This window comes from Macaca mulatta, chromosome 20 (genome assembly GCF_049350105.2).
Source record: "Macaca mulatta isolate MMU2019108-1 chromosome 20, T2T-MMU8v2.0, whole genome shotgun sequence".
Taxonomy (NCBI): Eukaryota; Metazoa; Chordata; class Mammalia; order Primates; family Cercopithecidae; genus Macaca; species Macaca mulatta.
The window spans coordinates 63936710-63960093 of record NC_133425.1 but is presented as its reverse complement, the minus strand read 5'-3'; the positions used below and the strand labels follow the sequence as shown (position 1 = coordinate 63960093).

Here is a 23384-nt window from a genome sequence, read left to right as displayed (position 1 = left end):
ACAAACCCCACGAGGGGTCCCTGCACCCCTTGCCCCTGCCTGTCTTGGTCCCATACTGGATGTGGCCACACCACCTCATGGAGCTCCCTCAGCGGCCGCCCGCACAATCCACTCTTCCCTTCATGGGCTCCTCTGCCCTCATGCCCAGGGTCTTGTCTGTCCATCAGACAGAGCAGCAGGACAGCAGAGCTGTGGTGTGCCCGCCACACGCGGACCCCAGGGCGGCGAAGTGAAGTACATGGGGCTGCCTCAGGGAGGGGCCCAGCCGGAGAGGGGCCGGGATGCCGGAGGGACTCGCTGCAGAAGCCAGCGGTCCCCTCCTCCCCGGAAGGCCCTCGTGGTTTCCCGTGTGGGACTTCGGAGCCTTCAGGGAAATGTGGCTCTGTGAAGGAAGGGACTGGAATCCCTTTTTCCTCACCTACAATAGAGCCTCATTCTGGATGCCTCTCCTGTTGACAGTCTTTGCCCACCAGGACTCAAAGGCACAGCCCCTCGTGTGATTGTTTGTTTTTGCAAGAGAAACACAAGGCTCTGTGGCTCCCAAGGCCACGAGCCAGGAATCAATAAGGCCCAGCAAATAATCAAGTGGGTCTTGGCAAGATCACATAGCCGATGAGGAGGGAGAAGCGGGGTGGGAGGCAGCAGGGCCTCGCCACTCCTCCCTCCAGTGGGTTCTCGTCGTGCAGGCCAAGTCTGAGGCCTCCCTGCGGGTGTCCGACCCTGCCCGGGATGCAGCATGGGGCAGGTGACACCAAGTGCTGGGTGAGTGAGAGGCTTACGCCTAAGACCAACAAACGGGCTGCTGAGGAGACACCTGGCAAAGACACCAGTCCCTCAGAAAGCAGCGCAGAGCAGCTCCGACCAACAGATCCCACTGGAAGCTGCCTAGACCACGTGAGCCTGTGACCCCGGCCCACGACGCAACATCTGGCCTCAGTGTGTTCAACGGTAAAAGTGGCATCGCTTTACCACGTGCCTGAGCCGTTATAAGGACCCAGCAAAGTAATATCCATGCGCCGCCCCACCCCAGCACAAGCATGCCCGGCCTGAGATGATCCTCACGGAGGAGGAGCAGTAGTTGCCTGGAGATGGCGCCCCCGTGTGGCCATTTATTTATTTATTTATTTAGAGACTCGTTCTGTCGCCCAGGCCAGAGTGGTCCAACGGGGTATCTTGGCTCACTGCAACCTCCGCCCCGCAGGTCCAAGGGATTCTCCGGCCTCCTCAGCCTCCCTGATAGCTGGGATTACAGGCATGCACGCCCAGCTAATTTTTTTTTTTTTTTTTTTTTGGAGACAGTCTCACTCTGTCACCCAGGCTAGAGTGCAGTAGCATGATCTTGGCTCACTGTAACTTTCACCTCCCAGATTCAAGTGATTCTCCTGCCTCAGCCTCCTGAGTAGCTGGGATTACAGGCACGTACCACCACGCCTGGCTAATTTTTGTATTTTTAGTAGAGGGTTTCGCCATGTTGGTCAGGCTGGTCTCGAACTTCTGACCTTGTGATCTGCCCGCCTCAGCCTCCCAAAGTGCTGGGATTACAGGCGTGAGCCACTGTGCCTGGCACGCCTGCTAATTTTTGTATTCTTAGTAAAGATGGGGTTTCACCACGTTGGCCAGGCTGGTCTCGAACTCCTGAACTCAGGTGATCCACCCACCTCGGTCTCCCAAATTACTGGGATTACAGGCATGAGCCACCGTGCCCAGCCTCATGTGGGCTTTTGAGCATGGCAGCTTCATAAATATTTTGTTTTTGTAGCAGAACCATCAATGCTGCGTGATCTCACAGCCATTCCGGGGGCAGGGATGCTGTTAGGCTAAGGTTTGGGTCTGTCTGTGAGCAAGAAGTGAATGGTGAACCTATGGGGCCGAACAGCCAGACGTTCCATACCCCTGGGTGCCGGGGAAGGAAGGCTGTGCATGTTAGGGCTGGGAAGGGGATGGAGAGCTGTAGAAGGCCGGGAGCACCTGCTGCTGAGGACCTCCAGAGGGAGGAGATAATACCAGCCCGACTGACCGCAGCAGCAAAGGAAGGACAGAGCCAATCGAAGCTGTCGGAGCAGATAGGCTGTGATGTTCGCGCTGCTGTGAGCTCCACAGATGCGGGGCACCCACCCTGCAGCCCTCAGCCCTCAGCCAACAACTGGGAGAGGCTGCGTGTCCTGCCCAGCTACCTCCCTGGAGTGCTTTTTGGGTCTGGGGTCTCCTCATCTTGGGAAACCCAGTCTGGAATGGATTTGCACAGCTCGGGGAGGGCACAGAGGCACAAGAGGGAGGGAATCCCAGGGGTAGGGGATGAGGAGCCGGCGAGCAACCTCTCTGTGTGGGGTGTCTCCATGGCCATCCCTCACCTCTCCTGGGCCGGGCACTGACGAGGGTCCCATCTCGCCCCCACCTGGGGTAGGGCAGTTACGAGTTGCCTGTGGGGTACAGTGGAGATGCTCATTTGTATTAAGCCCGTCTTTGGGGGCCTGCCGGGGTCACCAGCCACCTGGCGGGTGGAAGGCTCTGTCTTGGGTAAAGGAGGTAAGCAGGAGGTTGGGGCAGAGGGGAGGCCTGAAGAGGCTGCCACCACAGTGGGCTCAGGATGGAGCCAGGGGTGTGCAGGGGCCAGCCTAGGACACGGACCAGCGAGCTCTCATCCAAGACTGGGGACGACAGGACCACGGCCTATAAAGCAGATGACTCACCATGTAGCCAGAAGGCGACGAGGCCAGGAGGGGCAGGGTCTGGGCCTCTTACCATGTGGGGTGGGCTCTGAGGCCACACCATGGCACAGGGGCAACCCCCTGAGATTTCAGAGGGAAAGAGCACCAGGGTGTGACTGAGGGAGGGAGGAAAGAGCCACAGGCAGGAGTGGACAAGGAACTAAGAGCTGTGGCCATGCTGGTCACTGGGAGATGGCAGGACCTGGGCCTTGGGGGAGCCTTGGTGCGGTTCGGCACTTCCCCCATGCTTTGCACAGATGGCCACCGGCTCTCCCCACGCCACAGGCCGAGAGTTTCAGCATCCGCCTCCAGCCCAGATCCGTAAGCTCTTAGAAGCAGGACGCGTCCTGTCCTTACTCGGGCCCTAGAATCTAGCCAGGAGCCTGGCTTGTGAGGGTCTGACCTCATGGGTGGGCACTGCCAGTGTCCTGTGCTCTCAGGGCCACGGCAACTGGCAGGTGGCAGCACTGACCCCCTCCTCCCCCAGGTGCAGGTGGGAAGCACACCTCAGGACCAAAGAATCGTCGGGTACATCGCCTGCACACACCTGCACGCCCCGCAAGGTAGGGCTGCCACCCGCCTGTGCTTTTCTAGGGATGGGATCAGCGCCTGGTGCCTAGCTGGGGTCTGGGGCCAGCTTCATCATCCAGTCTCTGTACTTCTGCCCTGCAGAGGACAGCGCCATCCGGTGTGGGCAGCTGGACCTGCTTCAGGACTGGCTGGCTGATTTCCGAAAATCTACCTCCTCGTCCAGCACAGCCAACCCCGAGGAGCTGGTGGCATTTGATGTCGTCTGCGGAGATTTCAACTTTGACAACTGCTCCTCTGGTGAGGCTGGGCTCCTCCCCACTCGGGTCTCCAGCTCTGGGGAGGCTGTGGGCTCAGTCACAGCGAGACAGACTTCGTTACCAGCTCAGAGAATTCCTGCTCCTCGAGAGCGTGTGGGTGGGGTATTTAGCAAGACTGATTTCTCTGCCCCCTGGAAATCCTAGAACAGGAAGAGCCCACGCTCTGCCTAGAAAGCTGGAAACAGAGATGCCCTAAAAATGAACCTCTGACAAGGAAGGCTGGGGGCCTCTGAAGCAGACGCAGGACGAGTCCACTAGTAACACTCATCAACGGGGTGCCGCGCTCTCACTTTGAGCCAGCTGCCATTCTAATTGCTGTTTCACTTAAGTCTCTTAACAACCCTGAGAGGGAAGCATTGCATGTCTCCATGTGGTGTGGTGGAGAAGCTGAGACTCAGAGAGGCTGCAGAACCAGCCCAAGGTCACACAGCCAGGCAGTGATTGCACAGGGATCTGAACCCTGGGAATTGCGCCTTAAACCATTAGGGTAAAAGACTCATCATCAGTGAAACAGCAAACACTTGCTGTAAATAACTGATCTGTGGATCCGATGACCATACGGACCTTGTGGGGACCTTCTTTCCTCTGTCCAAGGATAGTGGTCACTGTCACTGTCCTCAGAGGGAAGGCCGAAGACCAGGGCGTGTGCTCGGGGAGGTGTTCTCAAGGACACAGAAAAGCAGCGACAAATGAAGCATGGGGGCACCTGACTGGGACTGAGATCCCACTCAGGGGCAGTGGCCTAAAGGATGGGGACCTGGCAGCATGTGGGGAGTAACTGATGGGAAGCAGGGGCGCAGGTCGTGTGGGACAGCAAAGCCCCCTGATGCCTCAGTGTTTCCTCCCTCCCCGCACAGACGACAAACTGGAGCAGCAGCACTCCCTGTTCACCCACTACAGGGATCCCTGCCGCCTGGGGCCTGGGGAGGAGAAGCCGTGGGCCATCGGTGAGCTGGGACTGGGGGAGGAAGATGGGGACTGGGCTCACCACAGGCTTCCCTCAAAGACCACTAGGACCTGCCCCCAAGACCTCACTGCTGGGAAGGGCCCCACTCTGCTGCCCCTGGCTAGCCCATGCCCACAGAGACCACGCCCTAGAGGCTGCCTGGGCCCCACCTGCAGCAACTGCTGTCGTCCCCTTTTCCCCCACAGGTACTCTGCTGGACACGAATGGCCTGTATGATGAGGACGTGTGCACCCCCGACAACCTGCAGAAGTAAGCACTGCACTCCCAGGCTGGGGACAAGGCACTGACGCCCTGACTCAGGTGGACACAGGGACTGGGCAGGACCCACGCGGGAGAGCTCAGCTTGGGCTCATGAGGGCTTTTGTTTGGCGGAAACCTGTCCCTCATCCCACCTTTGATAGCTTTTGAGAGCTGGGAGCTGGGCCAGGCAGGTGGATGTCAGGCCCTTACGCCCAGGGGGACTGGCCTTGCTAAATCTCTAGGGGTGTTTCCTAAACCTGTTTTCAGGAGCTGGGCCTCGGCCTGCTGGGTACAGGAGAGGGCCTGGAATTTCCCAGGCCCAGGCCACAGGTCGACCCCTGTGAAAGAGTTGCTGGGTATGGCGCCTGCTGCAGGCAGCCTGGTAGCTTGCAGTGCCAATCAGGCAAATAGACACCAGCAGCAATAACACACCGACCATTTTCAAAGTAGACACAGTTCCATCCCAGCCAACATTCATTCTTGAGCCCAGTGAGATGTCCATAAAGAACACATCTGAGAGGCCAACAGCAGAACCAATTTTTAATTCACAGCCTGAGACTGCAGTCATGGCGATGGTTCCTTGCAGCTAATTTAAGCCAATTAATTAGATTATAGACTAAATTTGAAACATCATCCTATGCTGAGAAAATTCTTTTTATGAGATGATGATTAAAAAATGACTACCAGTAACTCTCAGATCATTGACGCTGGAATTAATTATCAAAGGCAAAGGACAGTGACGGATTCCATTTCTGAGCTGGAACAATGTTCTGAATGTCATTAGTGTATTTATCTTAAGGCTGAAAAAAACCTTGTGGAAGCCCATGTTTGCAGGCCCTGCCTCACCGGGTGCCCCTTTTCCATCCGTCCAGGCACTCATCGACCTGGCGGCCCGTGCAGGGTCTCTCACCACTGCACTTCCCATCCCAGGCCCTGGCCCAAGCCTGCCCTCTGTGGTGGGGGCTCCCAGGAGGGGGTCCTAGGTCTCTGGCCCAGTGGTGCTGAGGCCCCAGGGGACAGGCTGACAGGAAGGAGACGGGCACACTGCTTGTCTCAGGGCAACAGTGCCAGAAAGGGATTCCAGATGTCACATCCCCCCGCTCCAGCGTCCTGCCCTCCCTGTGGATCCCCTAGCACCATCATGGGTTTCCTCACTCAGAAGCGGGATGACAGCCTGTTCCCTGAAGTGTCTTGGGGCCCACAGCAACCACTCTCGTTTCAGAGGAGGAAACGGAGGCTTGGAGGCTCGGTGACATAAGCAGAGTCACACAGCCACGTAGGGACAGCCCCACAGGAGACTCCTCGGAGGTGCTCTCCTGGTTCCCTCAGCCCAGTCAACCTGGGAACAACAGTCACAGGGGTCCCCGAGATTCACGGCAAAGACCAAGCTCCCCAAAACAGCCCCCCTATTGGCTCAGGGCAGAAGCCCATTCTGCGGAACGGGTGGGATCAGTTTTGTCCGAGTTCAGAAAGGGAAAGGGAGTGCTGGCCAGGCTGGGGTGGACGGGACACCTCGACAGGCTCCGGAGCCCCGATTCAGCCAGGAACCCGCAGGCGACTGGGCCTGCCCCCAGCTGAGGCCCTTTTTGGGCCTGCAGGAGAGACAGATCTTAAACCCAGAGCTTTGGTGCCACCACCCGCTCCCACACTGGGGGGAGACCATGGCTCCGCAAACAGCCCCTGCCAGGCCCAGGGGCGGGCATGGGGGCTCACCTGCCTCCTGCGTGTGTGGACAGGGTCCTGGAGAGCGAGGAGGGCCGCAGGGAGTACCTGGCGTTTCCCACCAGCAAGAGCTCGGGCCAGAAGGGGCGGAAGGAGCTGCTGAAGGGCAACGGCCGGCGCATCGACTACATGCTGCACGCAGAGGAGGGGCTGTGCCCGGACTGGAAGGCCGTGAGTAGGGCGGGCCCATGCAAAGACAGAGTGGGGCCTGGACCCTGCAGCTCTCGACAGCTGACTCCCTGAGACCCCACACCCCGTCACTCCCTCAAACCCTTAGGGCCCCAGGTCCTCCAGGTCCCAGCCCACCCCAGCCAGGGGCCTCACTTTGGGGATCCCCAGCCCGCTCCCTGCAGGATGCCCTTGGAATCTGACCAAGGCTGTTTCTCCCCTCTCCCACTCGCCCCAGGAGGTGGAAGAATTCAGTTTTATCACCCAGCTGTCCGGCCTGACGGACCACCTGCCAGTAGCCATGCGACTGACTGTGTCTTCAGGGGAGGAGGAGGCATAGACCGTCTGGAGCAGCGGGGCCTCTGCCAGCCCTTGGAGCCGCAGCCCATCCCTGGGCCATGTCCCCTCCATCGAGCTCCTGGTGCTTGGGGGAGGAGGACAGGAACAGGGAGGGAGCCACAGTCAGTGCCCGGGAACCTGGAAGCTGCGCTGCTCTGCACCTCTGGGCCTCACTGCAGACAGACAGGAGTCAGGCCCGCCCCGGGAGCCTCTAGCTGCCTAACCAGTGCCATTCTTTCACAACGTGATTTTCTACAAATCTACAGCACAACCGAGTTTGTAACCCGTGGGTTAGTATGAGGACCGGGTTCATGTACTCTCTGTATCTCTTCTTAAGCTTCGTCCAGGGTTCTTTATTTTTGTCTGCTGCCAATGTCGTCTCGCATGCCTGCACCCTCGCATGCACGCTGCCTGCATGCCACGTGCCACGCTGTAGCCACAGACCCCTTGCTCGGGCCTCACCCAAGGCCAAACTCCAAACACAATCAGAACCAGCCAAAGAAGCACTTCCTGGGCACGGCCGCCAGCTCTCCCGCCTCCAGTGTGGGCTGGCTCCCGCAGGGTCCCAGGGCTGCGTCTCTACCAGCCAGCCAGGGCTCTTCCCAGGGTCTCCCATTCAAGGGCGATTACATTTTAAAAAGAAAAATAGAAAAAGGTTAATCGCAAAACCAACCCTCACTTCACAGGGTCTGTAAGTCACTCACAGAACTTTGCTCTTCCCGAGACAGGGTCCCTTCGCCAGCCCAGGCACAACAGGGTCCGGCAGGCTCTGGCGCCCCGGGCTTCCTCTGGGGGCCTTCCATCTGGGCAGTGGAGCCATAAACCGGGAATCCGAGAAGACAGCATCCACTTTTTTTTTTTTTTTTACAGGAAGAAGGGACTCACAGCATAAAGGGGGGTGGGGGGATCCTGATTTTGAAAATAACCTATTTGTAGCTTCTCTTCTATCAAAACCAACACATCCTCTTCTTTCTGCCAATCCTCTCTCCCCTCCGGACACCTCTCTGGTTCGGGACCAATCCCTCCCTGGGGACGTGCCCCACCCGCGTGCCGGCTGAGCTCAGGAACCCCTGCCTGCCCCCTGGGTCTGCGGTTCTGGTCTCCCAGGCCCATCCTCAACAGCTACCCCAGCCAACACCAAGGCCACAAGGGGACCCCGGCCTAGGAGGCAGGAAGCCAAGGTGCAGACAGCAGCCTGGCCCTCACCAGTGCACGGGCTGGGGCAGCGAGGCTGACAGTTGCCGCATGCCCAGGGCAGGGTGTGGTACTGGCACCCAGGTTCAGCATGGCAGAGCTGGCCAACAGCCTGTGGTCCCCGATCTGCCTCCAGCCCCCAGGCCCCTTCGGCAGCACTGCCTCTGCCCACCTGCCTTTAACAGACGCCAGGACTGCTCCTGTCATGCCGCGAAGGTTTTGTCTGTTTCATAGTTTGAGACTCAACTTGAGGGACTTTTTGACAATCCCCGCTGACCTCAGCTCCTCGTGGTGCCCTGGCCCTGTACCTAGCCTGGCCCAGGGCTGGCTTTGCCTGGCGAGGCTGGAGGGAGCACCAGGACCTGCTGTCTGTTGTCAGCCCCTCCTGGTGCTGGTGCCCTGATGCTGTGCCTTGTCACCCATTGAGCTGCAAGAGGGACCAAGAGGAGGCCACGCAGCCAGCCAGACACCCAGCCCTCTGCTGGGGCAGACAACGCCGCGGAGCCCAGGGAGCCTGGCGCTAGGACGTGCGTCCTTGTGACACTGGCCTGTCTGAACTCACCTGGCCTGGGAAGCACCGTCTGTGCCCGGATCCAAGCCCTGCCACCTAGAGTCCAGAGCCAGGAAGGGGCTGCTGAGGGAGGGCATCCTGCTGGGCTCTCTACTCGGCCCGCCCCTCCAAGGGTCTGGCCTGTGAGCCTTGACTGGGCTTCATGCTGTGGAGGCCCCCCCACTCCCTGAAGCAGCTGGGACTCTGCTCACACAAGCGACTGGGCTGGCCCTGGCCCCTAAACCCCAAGCCCGTGCTGGCTGCCTGCACAAAGAGCAGCTGAGGCCCAGGCAGGGCCCCCACACCAGACCCCAGCATAGCTTCCCCACCCAGGCACCCCCTTCCCAGGGCAGCAGGTGTGGGAGTCAGGGCCGCACGCTCCTCCCCTCCCACCTCACAGGCAGCCTTAGGCGAGTCATTTTCTGTCATCACAAGGTTGCCTCTGCCTAGTCAGGTCCTGGTGTCCAGAGTAAGGACGTGTGGCCCCCAGGGCCCTGCACACCTCCCTCAGCGCCAGGGCCGGGATCCCCTACCCACGTGTCCCATAGTGGCTGCCTGTGGATTCCCGGGCCTCGTGTACAGGCCAGGCCCTTCCACTGATTAAGTGAAACATTGCTGAATCTCAGATTCTGTGGCATCTAAGGCCTAGCAAGGGTGGGCACACGGGTCACCCGAGGCCCGCACCAAGGCTCTGTGCCTGCCCCAGGCCCAGTCTCAAAGGAAGCCACGAGGCACGGGGGCCGCTGAGGAAGGAAATGTTCATTTTCATTCATCCATAACCACCTTAAGTTTTAAGTATATCAATCTTGATGCTTTTTAACTATTGCTTTTTAACTTGCTGAGATTTAGAAATACTGTTATAAAAAAACTTTTTTAATTTCTGTATTTTTTCTGTATTGTATCTTCACGGGACATTAGGGGTTTTCTATGGTAAGCACACCTACGGTTTTGGTAACATTATCAAATATATATCCAGACGGTTCTTCCCTAGAAGAAAAATCTTTACACCTGATAAGATATTTTGAAAAGAGAGGTGTTCTTTTTCCTTATTGGTGCTGAAAGGAAGGATGGATAACGAGGAGAAAATAAAACTGTGAGGCTCAAGGCTGGTGTTCTCCACTTATTTCAGCGACAAGCTGGGGCCAGGCCTCAGGGGCATGCCTGGGGGCAGGGGATGGAGGACAGGAGCTGCCCAAGTCTACCTAAATCCGAGGACACCGGAACTCTGCTCATACAGGCAGCTCGGCTGGCCTGGCACAAGCCTCACCTCCTGAGCTGTGAGCCAGAGGCCACTGGGTTCTCTCACTTGGTGTCTGCTGTTACCTGAGAGCTGGGACATAACCAAGGGGGGTTAGTGTGTGAGACAAGCAAGGCCACGGCGCCTCTGGCCTCTCAGGTGAAGTGGGGCTGGGCAGGGGCTGCTCCCCGCTGTACCCCACCTGCAGGAGGGGCTTTCCAATCCGAGGGCGGTACAGGGAACAGGGCTGCCTCGCGGCTCCTCTGATAGCCACTTTCCTGGGTCTGCATCTCAGTAACTGCTCTGGAACAGCTGCCTTGTGTCCAGTCTCAGGTCCTGGCAGGCTACCAGCTGGTGCAGCACTGAGGCCAGACACCTATGGATGTGGCTTGAAGTTACCTGGCAGATGAAAGGGCCAGAACCCAGGCCCAGCCAGGGTCTTCAAGCCCCAGAGACCCAGCCACATTCAGTGTCTCCACCCTCCCAGCAGAAGCCAGAGGAGCAGAGACCCGGAGATCCCCGAGTGGGACGGGCAGGACAGGCTGCCATGGGGACTGCTCGCCAAGGGTGGCGTGGACAACCGCACCCGCCAGCCCCACAAGCCCCCTGTGGTTCCACTTCCTCCCCAGCTGGGGAGAGATGTCTCCACACTGGAGCTTTCTCAGCACCTCGGAAGCACAAGCAGGGGGGTCTCCCCCGCCCCTCCAGGGCTCCAAATTCAGTCACCCTCTCATGCTCCCTGCCACAGCTGGAGCCAGAGGCCAGCAGTGCAAAGATACAACATGGCGCAGTCTTTCCCATCCCCGAGGCCGAGCAGCTCCCGGAGAGGAGAGGAGAGCCTTCAGCCTTCCCCACTAGAAAGCCATGAGCCACTCAGAACCCACAGCCCTCAGGCCACTTTATTGCCCAGGAGTGGTGAGTCTGGGGTGTCTGCAAGCCTGAACTCCATGGTGATGTCGCCTGTGCCGGGGTGAAACTCCACCACATAGCTGACCATCTGCGGGCCGCCCAGCGGTGCTCTGGGATCCAGGACAGGGCTGAAGAAGTAGACAGCCTGCTTGCAGTGGGGGTTCCAACAGCAGCCTCCCTGTAGGATGAAGAGCAGGAAGACGGTGAGAGCTCCCTGGCACCGTAGCCTCCTTCCTGGCCAGCCTCCAGCCCAAGCAGCTCGCAGCAGAGAGAAGCTGCGCAGGGGCCAGATGTCCCAGGGGGTCATCATCTGGCCCAAAGAACTTGTGAGACACACCCGGAGCACAGGGGCAGGGAGGCCTCCCCAGGCGGCGCCTGCTCTCAGGGTCTGCACGCACACTGGGGCTCGGCGCGCAGGCACTACCTCGGGGTCTGCAGGCTCCAGGAGGCCAGTGCTGAGCGTGCACTCCGGTGTCAGGTGGTACTCCATCCACAGCACTGCTGCGTGGCTCCTCCCAGGCCTGCCAAGGAGAGGGGGGACCCAGCAGAAGCAGTCACACAAGAGGCAGGGGGGCACGGCTGCAGCTCCTGCTGCTTTCCAGAAACCTGTGGTTTTCCCCATTTCCTTCCTGCCCCTCCGGGAGCTCCTAGTGCCACATCCAACTGAATGTTCCTCAGAAAAACCCCAGCCAGAACAGCCGCAGCCGAGCCCCGACGTGAGCCAACCCGAGCCCTGCAGCCAGGCTACACATGGGGCAGGGCCAGTGTGGTTGCAGGGTCCGGGGGGCTTGAGGCACAGCCTGGCACTGAAGGCTGGAAAGCCCCTCTGATAGCCCAGACAGCAACCCTGGGAGCTCAGGTGGCGGCGCCCACCCTGCCTGGCTGCCTGTCCCGAGTTGGGAGGCGCTTCCGGGGAAGAAGTCACTCCTCGGGCGAGGTGGGGTGAGGGCCGGAGTGGGACAGGGCTGCCCGTGCCTGGACGCCAGCAGCACTCCCTGACCCTGACCTGCTTCAGCTCCCAGGAGGGTTCAGGAAAATGGTGCATCGGTGACCACAGGAACTAAGCTCCCATCTTCCTGAGGTGTGATCCAACAAGGGAGCCTCAGCTGTGGGGAGTGAGCAGCGCCCTCCCTGGCTCCCCCGGCCGACTGGCACACACGGGACCGTGGGAACCACCACACACGTAGGGCCGCTCTGACAGGGAAGGGCAAGGTCATGGGAAGGACGAATACCCCATCCACGTGTCAGCGTCTCCCAGGCCAGCTGTGCTCACCATGGGGGTGAGAACTCCAAGGGCAAGCAGCAGCCCCTCCCTGCCCCCCGGGGCCCTCCCTACACCCACCTCCTGAGCTCCATGGTGCCCTCGGCACACAGGGGCCGTGGGGGCACCAGCTGCCGGAAGTCAAAGGCCAGGATCTGCCGGGGCTCGGAGAGGCTGCGGCACGGGTACTCCCACAGTGGGTGGGGCTCAGCCTCCCTGCTCTCCCTGAAGTCCAGGGCACGCTGCGAACAGAAAGGGGCCTGGGGGCTGCAGAGACAGGCCGGCAGCCAGACAGAGGGACCCCTCCCCGGCTTGGCTCTCACTGACTGCAGTCACAAGGGGTGTGTGTTCTCCCATAAAGATGCTGAGTGCCCAGCAGACCAGCGGCTCCCCAGGCACCGCTGGCTCTGAGCCCTCGCTCTCCGGATTTTTAAGATGGGGTGGTGTCGCCTGTCTCAAGCTGTTCTGAGGACCACATGTCTACGTCACTGGTGAGAACACCCAGCACCTAGAAACCTGGCGACCACGAAAGCTGTGTGGCCCTGACAGGTGGGCCCCAGGCCATGGGGAGGGATAAATGCGTGACAGTACAGCCCCGGTGCCTGGCGGCAGGTTGGGGGCACCTGCATCCAGGAGGGATGCAGAAAGCTGCCTGGAGGAGGGGAGCTGACAGTCAAATGGGAGCCGGCAGAAGGGCCAGAGGGGGCCTTGAGGATAGAGCTAAGCCAGGAGAGCAGGCCAGGGCATCCAGGCCAGCTGGGCCACTCTGCAGGGGTGGCGTGCGGGAGCTATCCAGGGCATTCCTGCAGTGGGGATGTGGCCAGACTCAGATCTACAAGTTCATGTGGGCTCCTTGTGGAGGACGGCCAGAGCAGGAGGGGCTCAAACCAGGACGGCAGCAGTCGGGGGACAGCCTGGGTTGGAGGCTCACTGGGAGCATGAAGACCAATGGCAGGGGACGGGAGGACTCTCGAGGGAGGATGCCCAGGGCCCTGGGCCTGGCTGGTCGTGTGAAGTGGTGCCAGGTCTAAGACAGGGCACTGGAAAGGCCAGGCTGAGGGTGGGGAAGGGCAGGTGGATTTGGAAAGCGTAAAAAAATGCCTGGCGCCCCACTGTGGGATACCCACCACTCTCGGCCATCTGCCTGAGCACACAAGAGACAGACACTGGCCCAGGACCAGAGTGGCAGAACCGTATCAGCAAGAGGGGACAGGGACAGCCAGGGTGGGCAGGCCGAGAGCAGGGGCCCAAGGGAGCACATGGATCCAGAGCACGTAGGGCTCAGCACGAAGGAGATTTCTAGAAGCATGGAACAGTCAGTGATCTGCTGTGAGGGGCAGGCAAGATGCAAACTGAAAATATCCACTAGGTTTAATTTACTTAAAAGTGTTCACACACAGGCAATCCATGTTCACTGTGGGAAAATGTCAACAGAAGGGTGAGCAGAGGCAGAAAAGCCCCACCTCCCGATGCACGGCCGCCACTGCTTCCCGCCCCTCTGGTGTCCATGAGATTTTTTTCTTGAGACAGGGTCTTCCTCTCTCACCCAGCCTGGAGGCAGTGGTGCAAACGCAGCTCACTGCAGCCTCGACCTCCCAGGCTAAAGCCATCCTCCCACCTTAGCCTCCTGAGTAGCTGGTAATACAGGTGTGCACTACCATGCCTGGCTTTTTTGTAGACACAGGATCTTGCTATATTGCCCAGGCGGGTCTCGAACTTCTGGGCTCAAGCAATCCACCTGCCTCAGCTTCCCAGAGTGCTGGGATGACAAGCAGGAGCCACGTGCATTTCCTTAATACACAGCACGGCCCATGCTCCTCACCCCGCCCCTCTCACATGGATGGAACAGGACTCTCAGCTTCAGTCCCCATGAATCCAAGAACCACTGGCACTGTCAGGACGGCCCATGGTTCTGGGGAACGTGGGCTCAGTTACTACTGTTCAGGGCGCTGCCAACCCCTACACCATGTAAATAACCTGTGGGACACTCCTCAGGTACCCCTCCCTGGGAATGGAGCCCCCACCGTGGAAATGACTAAGAAGGTTCCCAGACTGTTTTTGGAAAGGCTGCCCCAATAGGAAACAAGCTGCGGGCACTGGCGGGGGCAATTCCAGTGACGGGACATGTGGGCCCAGTGGAGATTCTGACTCAGGGTGACAGCACGGAGCCAAGAACAGGGCTGGTACCAAGCAATGCTCATGGTGAACCACACAAAATGGCAGCACCTGACCTCACTGCCCCCAACAGAAGAGCCTGTGCTGCCCAAGCCAGGACCCTGTCAGAGGCCTGTGCCACAGGAGCAGGTGGGCGGGACTGCGCAGTGTGGCCCTGCTTACCTTAATCATGTCGTCCATGATGTGCACGTCGAAGCCTTCGCAGTCACCACAGGGGCTCCGGATCCGCCACAGGTCCTGTGAGGAAGGAGCAGCCCCGTCCACACCCGCCCGCCAGGGCACAGGGAAGTGTGGCAGCAAGAACAAGAGGCACATCTTGCTGTTCCCTGCACACCTGAAAGAGACCCCCAAGCATGAAGGGGCTCAGAGAGAACAAAGATCCACAGCGGTTTCTGTAACAGACTGGGCTGGGCGGGAACCTGCAAGCTCTGACATGACACCTGAGTCCTCTCCTATAAGGGACAGTCAGCCAAAGCTACCAGGCTGGGGGCTGCACACTCCTATCCGGGCCATCCTCAACACCATTTCTTCAGGAAGAAATCTGTAAGCCAGTTCTCTCCCCAGCATCACCTCCAGTTCACGAGGATGCCGGGGAAAGAAAAAGGCCCTGCCCAGAGGAATCCAGAGGACACTCAGGCCACACGGCCTTCCCTCCCTTCCTCCTGGTCACACGCATGGATCATGACATCCCCTCTTTGGCCACGAAAACCAGTATTCATGTGGAAATCTGATTAGGTAAACAAGTAACACAGGAGAAACGCCCAGAATGTGTGATGGAGCCACTCAGCTGAGAGAGAAAACCACTCTCATCAAATGAGATGCGCTCTCCATCCAGGGCAAAGCTTTTCGAAATCCTTTTAATAAAACCGCCCTTCCCAAAATGACTTTGTGACTGTGGTTCTGCTTTGATGAGAAAATTAAAAGGAAGCTTTTCCATTTTTTCTTGCATAAAGCAGCTGACTCTCCCATCTCAAAATGCTTTTAACAACTAAAGCCTCGGCTCTTAACGAGAGCAGAGCAGGCCACACGGCGTGGCTTCTGAAACGCTTAATTTATATTTTTTAATTATTCTGATAAGCCACAATTGTAAAATGACAACACTCAGCCATTTCCATTTCGTATGTCAAATTATCGCATTTCTAAAAAGGCAAGCATCTTCTATTCAACCCCACAGTGTGCTGACACAGAAAGAAAACAAGCTCCAATCATCAAGGCCCGAGTTGCTCTACAGGCGCCCAAGGTTCCTGCAAGAAAACAAGGTTCCCCACTCGCCTCCTCTGCTTTTTTCTGCAACACCCCCTGGGTGGCCTACCCTGAACTCCACAACCACAGCGTGCAGCGAGGCTGCCTGGGGCATCACCACGGCGCCTGGCCCCAGGTGCTGGTCCACAGCGGTCCGCACGTACCAGAAGTAGAGGCTGTGCCACGGCAGCAGGCTGGTAGTGAAGAACGGCTCGCCCAGGAGGAGAGAGACCTGGTGAGCAGGGCGAGAAGCAGGGCCCAGGTGTCAGGAGGTGTCAGGAGCGTTCACAGGAACAGGGAGCAATAGGCCACTCAGTCACTCAAGTTACTCCCTCGCTCCCTCCCTCCCTCAGTCACTCACTCATTCAGTCACTCATTCCCTCCCTCCCTCCTCAGTCCCTCTCTCCCTCAGTCAAAAAGCAAGGCAGCAAGGCACTCTGTACCTGCCCTGGAGGCTTTAAAGACTACAACCAGATACGAGTCCCCTGCTCAGGAGAGCAGAGTGGAAGAGGGAAGCAGACAAAGTGCAGCTGACCCCATGCGACAGAAAAAAGCAAGGAAGGGGGTCATGGCGGGACCCCAGAAATAAATGTGCCAGCGGGGGCTTCCAGAGTGGCATCCTGCCAACCCTCACTGGACACTTTATCTCAGGACTTACTCCATCTCCCTCCCCAGGCTCTGAGCACCACAAGAGCAGGGACTGGCAGCCCAGCATCCCCAGCAGTGGGCCAGATGTTCCGTGAACATTTGTGAGTAAATGAACAAATGCATGGCAAGGAGCCTGAACGGCCAAGGGAGGAGCAGCAGAGGCAAGAGTGAGGCCAGGAGACAGCAAGGTCCCCCAAGGTGAGGGTGTGGAGCTGGACAGGAGCCAGGACAAGATAAGGGGCTGGACTCATCCCGGAGGCGGCAGCGGCGGGGGTGGTGGGTGTCACTAAAAGCTTTCAAGAGGGGTTCAAAATCAGAAGGAATGTGATTTAGAAGATCCTGCTGAGGACCATGAAGTGTGGAAGGGAATCTGCAGGTGCTCGGGACGGAGGCGACCTGGGAGAGTGCAGAAACAGTCCAGGCAAGAAATGGAGACTGCAGGGTGGGAGGGGTGGGAGGAGAGGAAGGGGTGGCAGAGGGTGAGGCAGCCGACCCCGGGCAGGCCCAAGCAAACAGGCACCAAAGCGGGGCCAGTCAGAGATGAGGGAGATGCAGCGGGAAATGCTGGGAGACAGAAAGGGCTGCCCTGAGTGCTTCCTGGCCTCCCCCCGACAGCATCAGGAACAAGGCAAGAACGCCCACTCCCACCACTCCAATTCAACATGACCCGGTCTACCGGTACACCACACAATGGCTTTCAGAATCATCTCCTATGCCCTCATCTATGACGGAGAAAAAGGGTGACTTGCGGATGAATATTTATAGCAGCATTACTCACAACAGCCTCAAAGTAGGAGCCACCCAAATGTCCATCAGCTGATGAACAGATAAATAACATGGTCTATCCACACAATGGAATCTTATTGAGCGAGAAATAAGGTATTGATTCAGGCTACAACATGGATGAGCCCTGAAAACATGAAGCCATATGAGAGGCCAGCCACGAAAGACCACACACTGTCTAATTCCACTCACACGAGACGCCCAGAATGGGCAAGCTGAAGACAGAAAGGAGAATGGGTGCCCTGGGCTGGGGACTGCAGACAAATGGTGTGTGACTGCCAATGGGTAACGAAAGGGTTCTTAAACTGATGTGGCGATGGTTACACAACCTTATGAATACACAAAAATCACTGAGTGAATCATAAGGTATGTGAATTATATCTCAATAAAACTGTTATTTTTAAAATGGGCAAAAGGCTTGAATAGACATTTCACCAAGCAAGACAAAAGCACATGAAATTATGCTCACCATCATCAGTCATTAGGCAAACACAAATTAAAACTATGCGGAGATATCACCACACTCCCACTAAAATGGTTATAAACAAGCCAATACCAAGTGCTGGTGAGGATCCGAGAACCTGGACCCTCAGACGTTATCGATGGGGATGTCAAATGGACAGCCACTTCGAACAACAGTTCAGCAGCTTCTTAAAAAGTTGACCGTAACTACCACATGACCCAGCAATCCACACCAAGGCACCTGCGTAAGAGAACTGAGGACCCATATCCTCACTAAGACCGGTGAACCCATGTTCACAGAAGCCTTATTCAAAGTGGCCAGAAACTGGACACAATCCAACTGTCGATAAGCAGGTGAAAGGACAGCCACACCGCGGAATGCCATGCAGCCTTAAAAAGAATGAAATGGGTGAACTTCAAAGACATGATGCTCAGTGAAAGAAGCCAGACTCGCAAGACCACACACTGTGTACCTCACTTTTCAGAAAAGCCAGAAGAGGCACACACTGGAGACAGAAACCAGACCAGTGGCTGCCAGGCCTGGGGCACGAGCATGCTGATTATCAACAGGCTCCCGGGAATTTGGGAGGTAACAGAAATGTTCTCTTTTCATTCCAATTTTTTTTTAGAGACAAGGTATCACTCTGTCAGCCACGCTGTAGTGCTCTGCCATAAGAATGGCTCACTGCGGCCTCCAACTCCTGGGCTCAGGCGATCCTCCCACCTCACCTTCCTGGGACTACAGGCACATGCCACCACTCTGGGTTAATTTTTCTTTCTTTCTTTTTTTTTTTTTTTCAATAGAGACAGGATCTCCCTATGTTGTCCAGATTGGTCTTGAACTCCTGGGTCCAAGCGATCCTCCCACCTTGGCCTCCCAAAGTTCTGGGATTACAGGCATGTGCCACCATGCCTGGCCTGGAAATGTTCTAAATGAGACTGGGTGATGGTTGTTTAACTCCATACATTTACTTAAAAAATCACTGAACTGTATACTTGAAATGCATTAATTTTGTGGTATGTCAACTACATCTCAATAAAGCGTTTTTTTTGTTTTTTTTGAGACGGAGTCTCACTCTGTCGCCCAGGCTGGAGTGCAGCGGCCGGATCTCAGCTCACTGCAAGCTCTGCCTCCTGGGTTTACGCCATTCTCCTGCCTCAGCCTCCTGAGTAGCTGGGATTATAGGCGCCCACCACCTCGCCCGGCTAGTTTTTTTTTTTTTTTTTTTTGTATTTTTTAGTAGAGATGGGGTTTCACCGGGTTAGCCAGGATGGTCTCGATCTCCTGACCTTGTGATCCACCCGTCTCGGCCTCCCAAAGTGCTGGGATTACAGGCTTGAGCCACCGCACCCGGCCTAAAGCTGTTATTTAAAAAAAAGACTGGCAGGAAAGATGAAAGATGACAGCTCTGCTTTGGATAAGTCTGGTTTGTGGGATATCCAAGGAAAGGTGACAGGATAGCAGCTGGACATGAGATTTGAATCCAAAATTGCAACGAGTGAAGGCCGGCTCTTATGGTCACTGACTCACACATGAGAAGGAACAGGATTACCAGAAAGGATGCAGTAGGGAGAAGTGGGGGACACGGGGAGACTGCCACGGAGCAGCGCGAGGGAAGGACAGCCAGGAAGGTGAGCGGAAAGAGACTTCCCCAGCACAGGAAGAAGTCCCAGGTCACAAGGACAAGCGGGTAGAGTAAATGAAGCCTGCAAGGAGACCATGGGAGTAACGACGAGGTTGCTGGCAGAAGCAGTTTCAGGGCCTGGAAGCCTGACTGCAGCAGGAAGCCATGGACGGGGAGTGAAGACAGGAGTGCGGTGGAGAGGAAAGGACACTCTCTGCTCCTAGGAAAGCTAAGAGAGAGGCTCTGTCCTGACCGGAAGGAGCAGAGATGAGGCTGAGCTAAGAGCAGTACAGCCAGGTGTGGTGGCTCACGCCTGTAATCCCAGCACTTTGGGATGCTGAGGCTGGCAGATCGCATGAGCCCAGGAGTTTAAGATCAGCCTGGGCCACATGATGAAACCCTGACTCTACGAAAAATACAAAGATTAGCCGGGCGTAATGGCATATGCCTATAGTCCCAGATTCTCGGGAGAGGTGGGAGGATCGCTCAAGGCTGGAAGGTCAAGGCTGCAGTGAGCCAAGATCGTGCCACTGCGCTCCAGCCTGGGCGATAGTGCCAGACTCCGTTTTCAAAAAAAAAAAAAAGAGCAGTGCAACCATCTGCTCACCAGGCAGCCTCATGAAAGCCTCACTACATCCTTGACAGTGGGAGCTCCTAGGAGGTAAGGTTACATGGAGGATCCACTGTGAGACCCCAAGGATGGGGTGGGGCCTGGGCTACTTCAGTGCCGTGCTGCCTACCCTAACACAGCCCAGCGCAGCCAGAAGGCTCCCGCTACTCACCTTTCTGCTCTTCAGGTCCTCACTTGTTAATAATTCCGGCCGTTTCTCTATGATGTTAATTTTATCTTCCAAGTGGTTAGCCTTGAAGATCTTAGAAAGAAAATCATAAAATTACTGTATTCATACTATTGTTTTTGTCAGGAAAAAAAACCTCTCCAAGTTGCATTCTCCGCTTTGAATTTTCTGGCAAATAGTTCTGGAGCACCACTTTTATCTGCTTTGTGGAAATTCTCTCCTTGGGGGGCATCCTATAGACCACAGACGAGATCAGGAGCAGAATGTGATGAAAGCAGAAGAAATTTCTCCCGCAGGCACACACCAGGACTCAGTGCGGGCCTGGAGTTCTGGTGACGGGGGTTCCCCTTTGGAGAGGAACTGAAACCAGTTACTGGCCAGGGAGAGAAATGGCGTCTCCCATCAGGCTGTGAGCACTGGCTCCCTCAGCACGGATGTCCCAGAAACACGCCCTACACTCGGTTCTACCCCAACAGTAGCTTTATGTGAAGTGAGGAGAAAAGCCTCAACTTCAGACACAAAACAACAAAGCAGAGTGCAAATTCCTGCCTCTACTTCAGTGACAGCCCCCAAGGCCTTCGGCTGCTCTCCAGGCAGCAGCCAAGACAACACAGGGGTGCAAGTGAGCTGCCACTCCTTCGTTCCCCCGGGCCAATGCCACTTCAAAGCCATCAACCCAGACCCCACAGGTCCTCTCCTATTTCAGCAACAACAATTCTCACTTACTTTTCTCAACAGTTTGTGAGAAGCTGCTGAGCTCTCCACTGTGAATACCTAAAGGGAACACCATGCTATTAGTTGTAAGATATTCACTTAACAGAGAAGAAATTAAAGATTAAAATGCGACAAGACCATCCCAAGGCAGAGGACACACCTGAATAACCCTCCCTGCACTCATTCCCTCCCTGGGGCAGCTTGAGCACCAGCTCAGCAGCCTGACGCCTGCCTGCACGCACAGGCAATAAACCCCAGCCCCTAACCCGAGCATGCTGCACCCACGACAGTGGCCCTTGCAAAGAGCCTTGATCACAGAATTGTGCACCCGGACCACACAATGCCCTAACTCACGAGCCCACCTAAGGAGGCTGAAAAGGGTGCACGTCTGTACCTGCTCCACCCCCAGGTGATGGGCCAGCACGGAGAGCAGGCTGCCATCGCTGACACACAGGCACACGCTGTCTGGCTTCAGCACCTGCGGGGAACGGGCACCCTCAGCACAGGGCTTCCTCCAGTTTGCCAGAAGATTCCTGCTGGTAAGCTGTCAGAAACGCGTCCCTTCTCACCCCGCTTGCCCAGACCTCAGACCATGCCCCTGTGTCCTCATGCAGTAACCACCCCCAGCCTCAAACACGCCCGCCTCGCTCACATCTCCCCACTTGTCCCCACTGTCAGAAAAGACACTCCTCAACCCAGCCTAGAGGCCCCGCTGAAGGCTGCCCCACGTGCAGGCCACCTCCCAGGCCATGACAACAGGCTTCTTCCCTGTCTGGTGACAGTACAGACAGCTAAGGGCCTCCAAGGCTCGAGGGTTCACAACTGACTTCCCAAAGGCAGGGATGCCTTTCTGGGTGACAGATCCCTCTGAGAGAAACTCAGGATGGCTTGGATCCTCCCCCATCCTCCAAAATGCACACGTGCACACTTATTTCTGTACACACCCCCAAGGGCCTCAAGAGACCCTCCCTCTAAGCCCCATCTATAATCCCCAGGCCGAGTCCCCTGCTACAGGTAGCAGGGAGCAAAGGTTTTCAGGCAGGAGAGTCCCATGATCAGATCTACATTTAGAAAACTGGAGAAATGTGGCAACTCATGAAGAGAGGAGAGGGGTGGCCGAATCCACTGCGACCACCCACAGTAACGACTGTGCCTGACAAGGCGAAGGCATCCAGCAGGAGCCCAGCCAGAGGCTCTCCCAGTACAGCAGAGAGTAGCCCCAGGTCTCCAGCTTTCTGCTGCAGTGCCCGCCCCAGAAGGCGCTCGCTGAAGCCATTCAGAGACAAGAGGACACAGGAAAGAAACTTAGCAAATCATAAGCAGAGTGCTGGGGCTCATGGGACAAACTTCTTTTTCCCTTATCCCCTACAACCAGCCAAGGGGCTGGACACTTACGGTGCTCAGAGCCTGGATGTATCGATCAGTTCTGTCCTGATCATTGATCTCTCCAAACCGAGGCCGGTTCCAGAGCAGGTGAGCCTGGCAGTCGCACACGGGGCGCATCTGGTGGACTCTCTCATTCTTTTCAGGGCTAGGCCAGGAGATGAACAAACAGACGTGGGCTGTGAGCGCCTCCACAGGTCTCTAGAGGGCATGAATCTGGACACTGGTCTCCAGCTGGCATGAGAAGTTACAGCACCCGCTAATTCCAGACTTTTCCTACGCATCTGCTCTAAACAGATTCCAGCAACCCATGACAGCCTCTCCTGGGTACACACGAATGGACACTGACACATCGGTCACAAATCTTTGTTCTTATATTATTCTGTCCAGACACAAATCAACCCACTGGCGCCTCCAGAGGGTCTGTAAATGGGGACTTTACATTCAAGTTTCAGAGGCTCATCCTCCACCCCGACGACGCTCGGCATACCTGGTCCTCTGCAGGCTGTACCACACGCAGTAGTCATCGTGGTGGGCTACCAGGCAGAGCGCTGAGCCCTGCACCACAGGCTCCTCTTGTGGTAGGAAGTACACACACTGCATCCAGTGGTCCCGCCACTGAAACGGGGAACAGAGTCAGCTGTCAACATGCCGCGGCATGAGCAATGCTTCTAATCCAGGAGCCAAATGCCAGAGAACTGCCAGTTTTCAGGCGTCCACAATGTAGACTGCAGCTGGCTATTGTGGCCAAGGAGATAAAGAAACAAACTCTAAACTCAGAGACCAGTGGCCCAAAGTTTGTGGGAACCCTGCTGGCTTTAGGAAGACACAATGTGGCCAAGGGCAGCGATCTGCCAGAGTGGCTCAGGGGAGGGGACAAGTGCAGGCTCCAGTCCCCACCCCATCAGAGGAGCACCAAAGCTCTCTCTTCAACACGCAGGGCTGTGCCAAATGTTTCATTTGAAGGAAAAAACAACGGTTTAAACCTCGTGGTTTGAGGGGAACCTTTTCGGAATAGTCCCATGGCGCACACTCCAAAGGCTTTAACATACTCAGAATTTACAGAACAGTCAAATGCAATGCACTACACCTAACTGGATTGTAGACTGAGGAAACAAAAGCTATCAAGGACTTTTGGAGACAGAGAAATTTTATTTTGAACCATATGTTAGATGATACTATGGAACCACTGTTTTTCTTAGGTGTGATCATGTGTTTCGTTTATGTTGCAGACTGTTTTCATTCTTGGGAGATATGTGTTGAGGTATTTAAAAGTAAAGTGTCAGATGTCTGCAACTTATTTTCAAATGATTTTGCAAAAAACTCCGCGAGCGTGTGCGTGTGTGTGTGTCTGTGTGTGTGTACCGAGAGATGCAGGGAGAGAGGCAGAAGACAAAGACAAAGCAGGTGTG

At 56.5% G+C, this 23384-nt stretch overlaps 2 protein-coding genes across 33 annotated transcripts in view; one reads left to right on the top strand and one right to left on the bottom strand.

The window, feature by feature from the left end:
* SMPD3 (sphingomyelin phosphodiesterase 3) overlaps window positions 1–9840 on the top strand; it is a 92081-nt gene extending 82241 nt beyond the window's left edge. For 10 of the 12 annotated variants that reach the window (XM_077984350.1, XM_015126462.3, XM_077984346.1 and 7 more), the window contains 6 exons: window positions 3196–3271; window positions 3381–3536; window positions 4414–4503; window positions 4709–4772; window positions 6500–6656; window positions 6892–9840. In XM_077984350.1, the coding sequence (XP_077840476.1) occupies window positions 3196–3271; window positions 3381–3536; window positions 4414–4503; window positions 4709–4772; window positions 6500–6656; window positions 6892–6993 (645 nt within the window). In that variant the 3' untranslated portion in view covers window positions 6994–9840. Of the gene's footprint in view, window positions 1–3173; window positions 3272–3380; window positions 3537–4413; window positions 4504–4708; window positions 4773–6499; window positions 6657–6891 lie in introns of all 12 variants that reach the window. The other 2 variants (XM_077984353.1, XM_077984344.1) reach the window with 2 other exon arrangements.
* The window catches only part of PRMT7 (protein arginine methyltransferase 7), a 47520-nt gene continuing 33726 nt past the window's right edge, over window positions 9591–23384 (bottom strand). For 3 of the 21 annotated variants that reach the window (XM_077984332.1, XM_077984331.1, XM_077984334.1), the window contains 11 exons: window positions 22463–22590; window positions 21985–22120; window positions 20984–21067; window positions 20602–20649; window positions 19861–19950; window positions 15631–15792; window positions 14481–14555; window positions 12225–12385; window positions 11307–11403; window positions 10934–11060; window positions 9591–10349 (listed from right to left, as the gene is read on the bottom strand). In XM_077984332.1, the coding sequence (XP_077840458.1) occupies window positions 10318–10349; window positions 10934–11060; window positions 11307–11403; window positions 12225–12385; window positions 14481–14555; window positions 15631–15792; window positions 19861–19950; window positions 20602–20649; window positions 20984–21067; window positions 21985–22120; window positions 22463–22590 (1140 nt within the window). In that variant the 3' untranslated portion in view covers window positions 9591–10317. Of the gene's footprint in view, window positions 10350–10841; window positions 11093–11228; window positions 11404–12224; window positions 12411–14439; window positions 14653–15630; window positions 15793–19860; window positions 19951–20601; window positions 20650–20983; window positions 21134–21984; window positions 22121–22462; window positions 22591–23384 lie in introns of those variants that run through there. The other 18 variants (XM_077984328.1, XM_077984339.1, XM_077984335.1 and 15 more) reach the window with 14 other exon arrangements.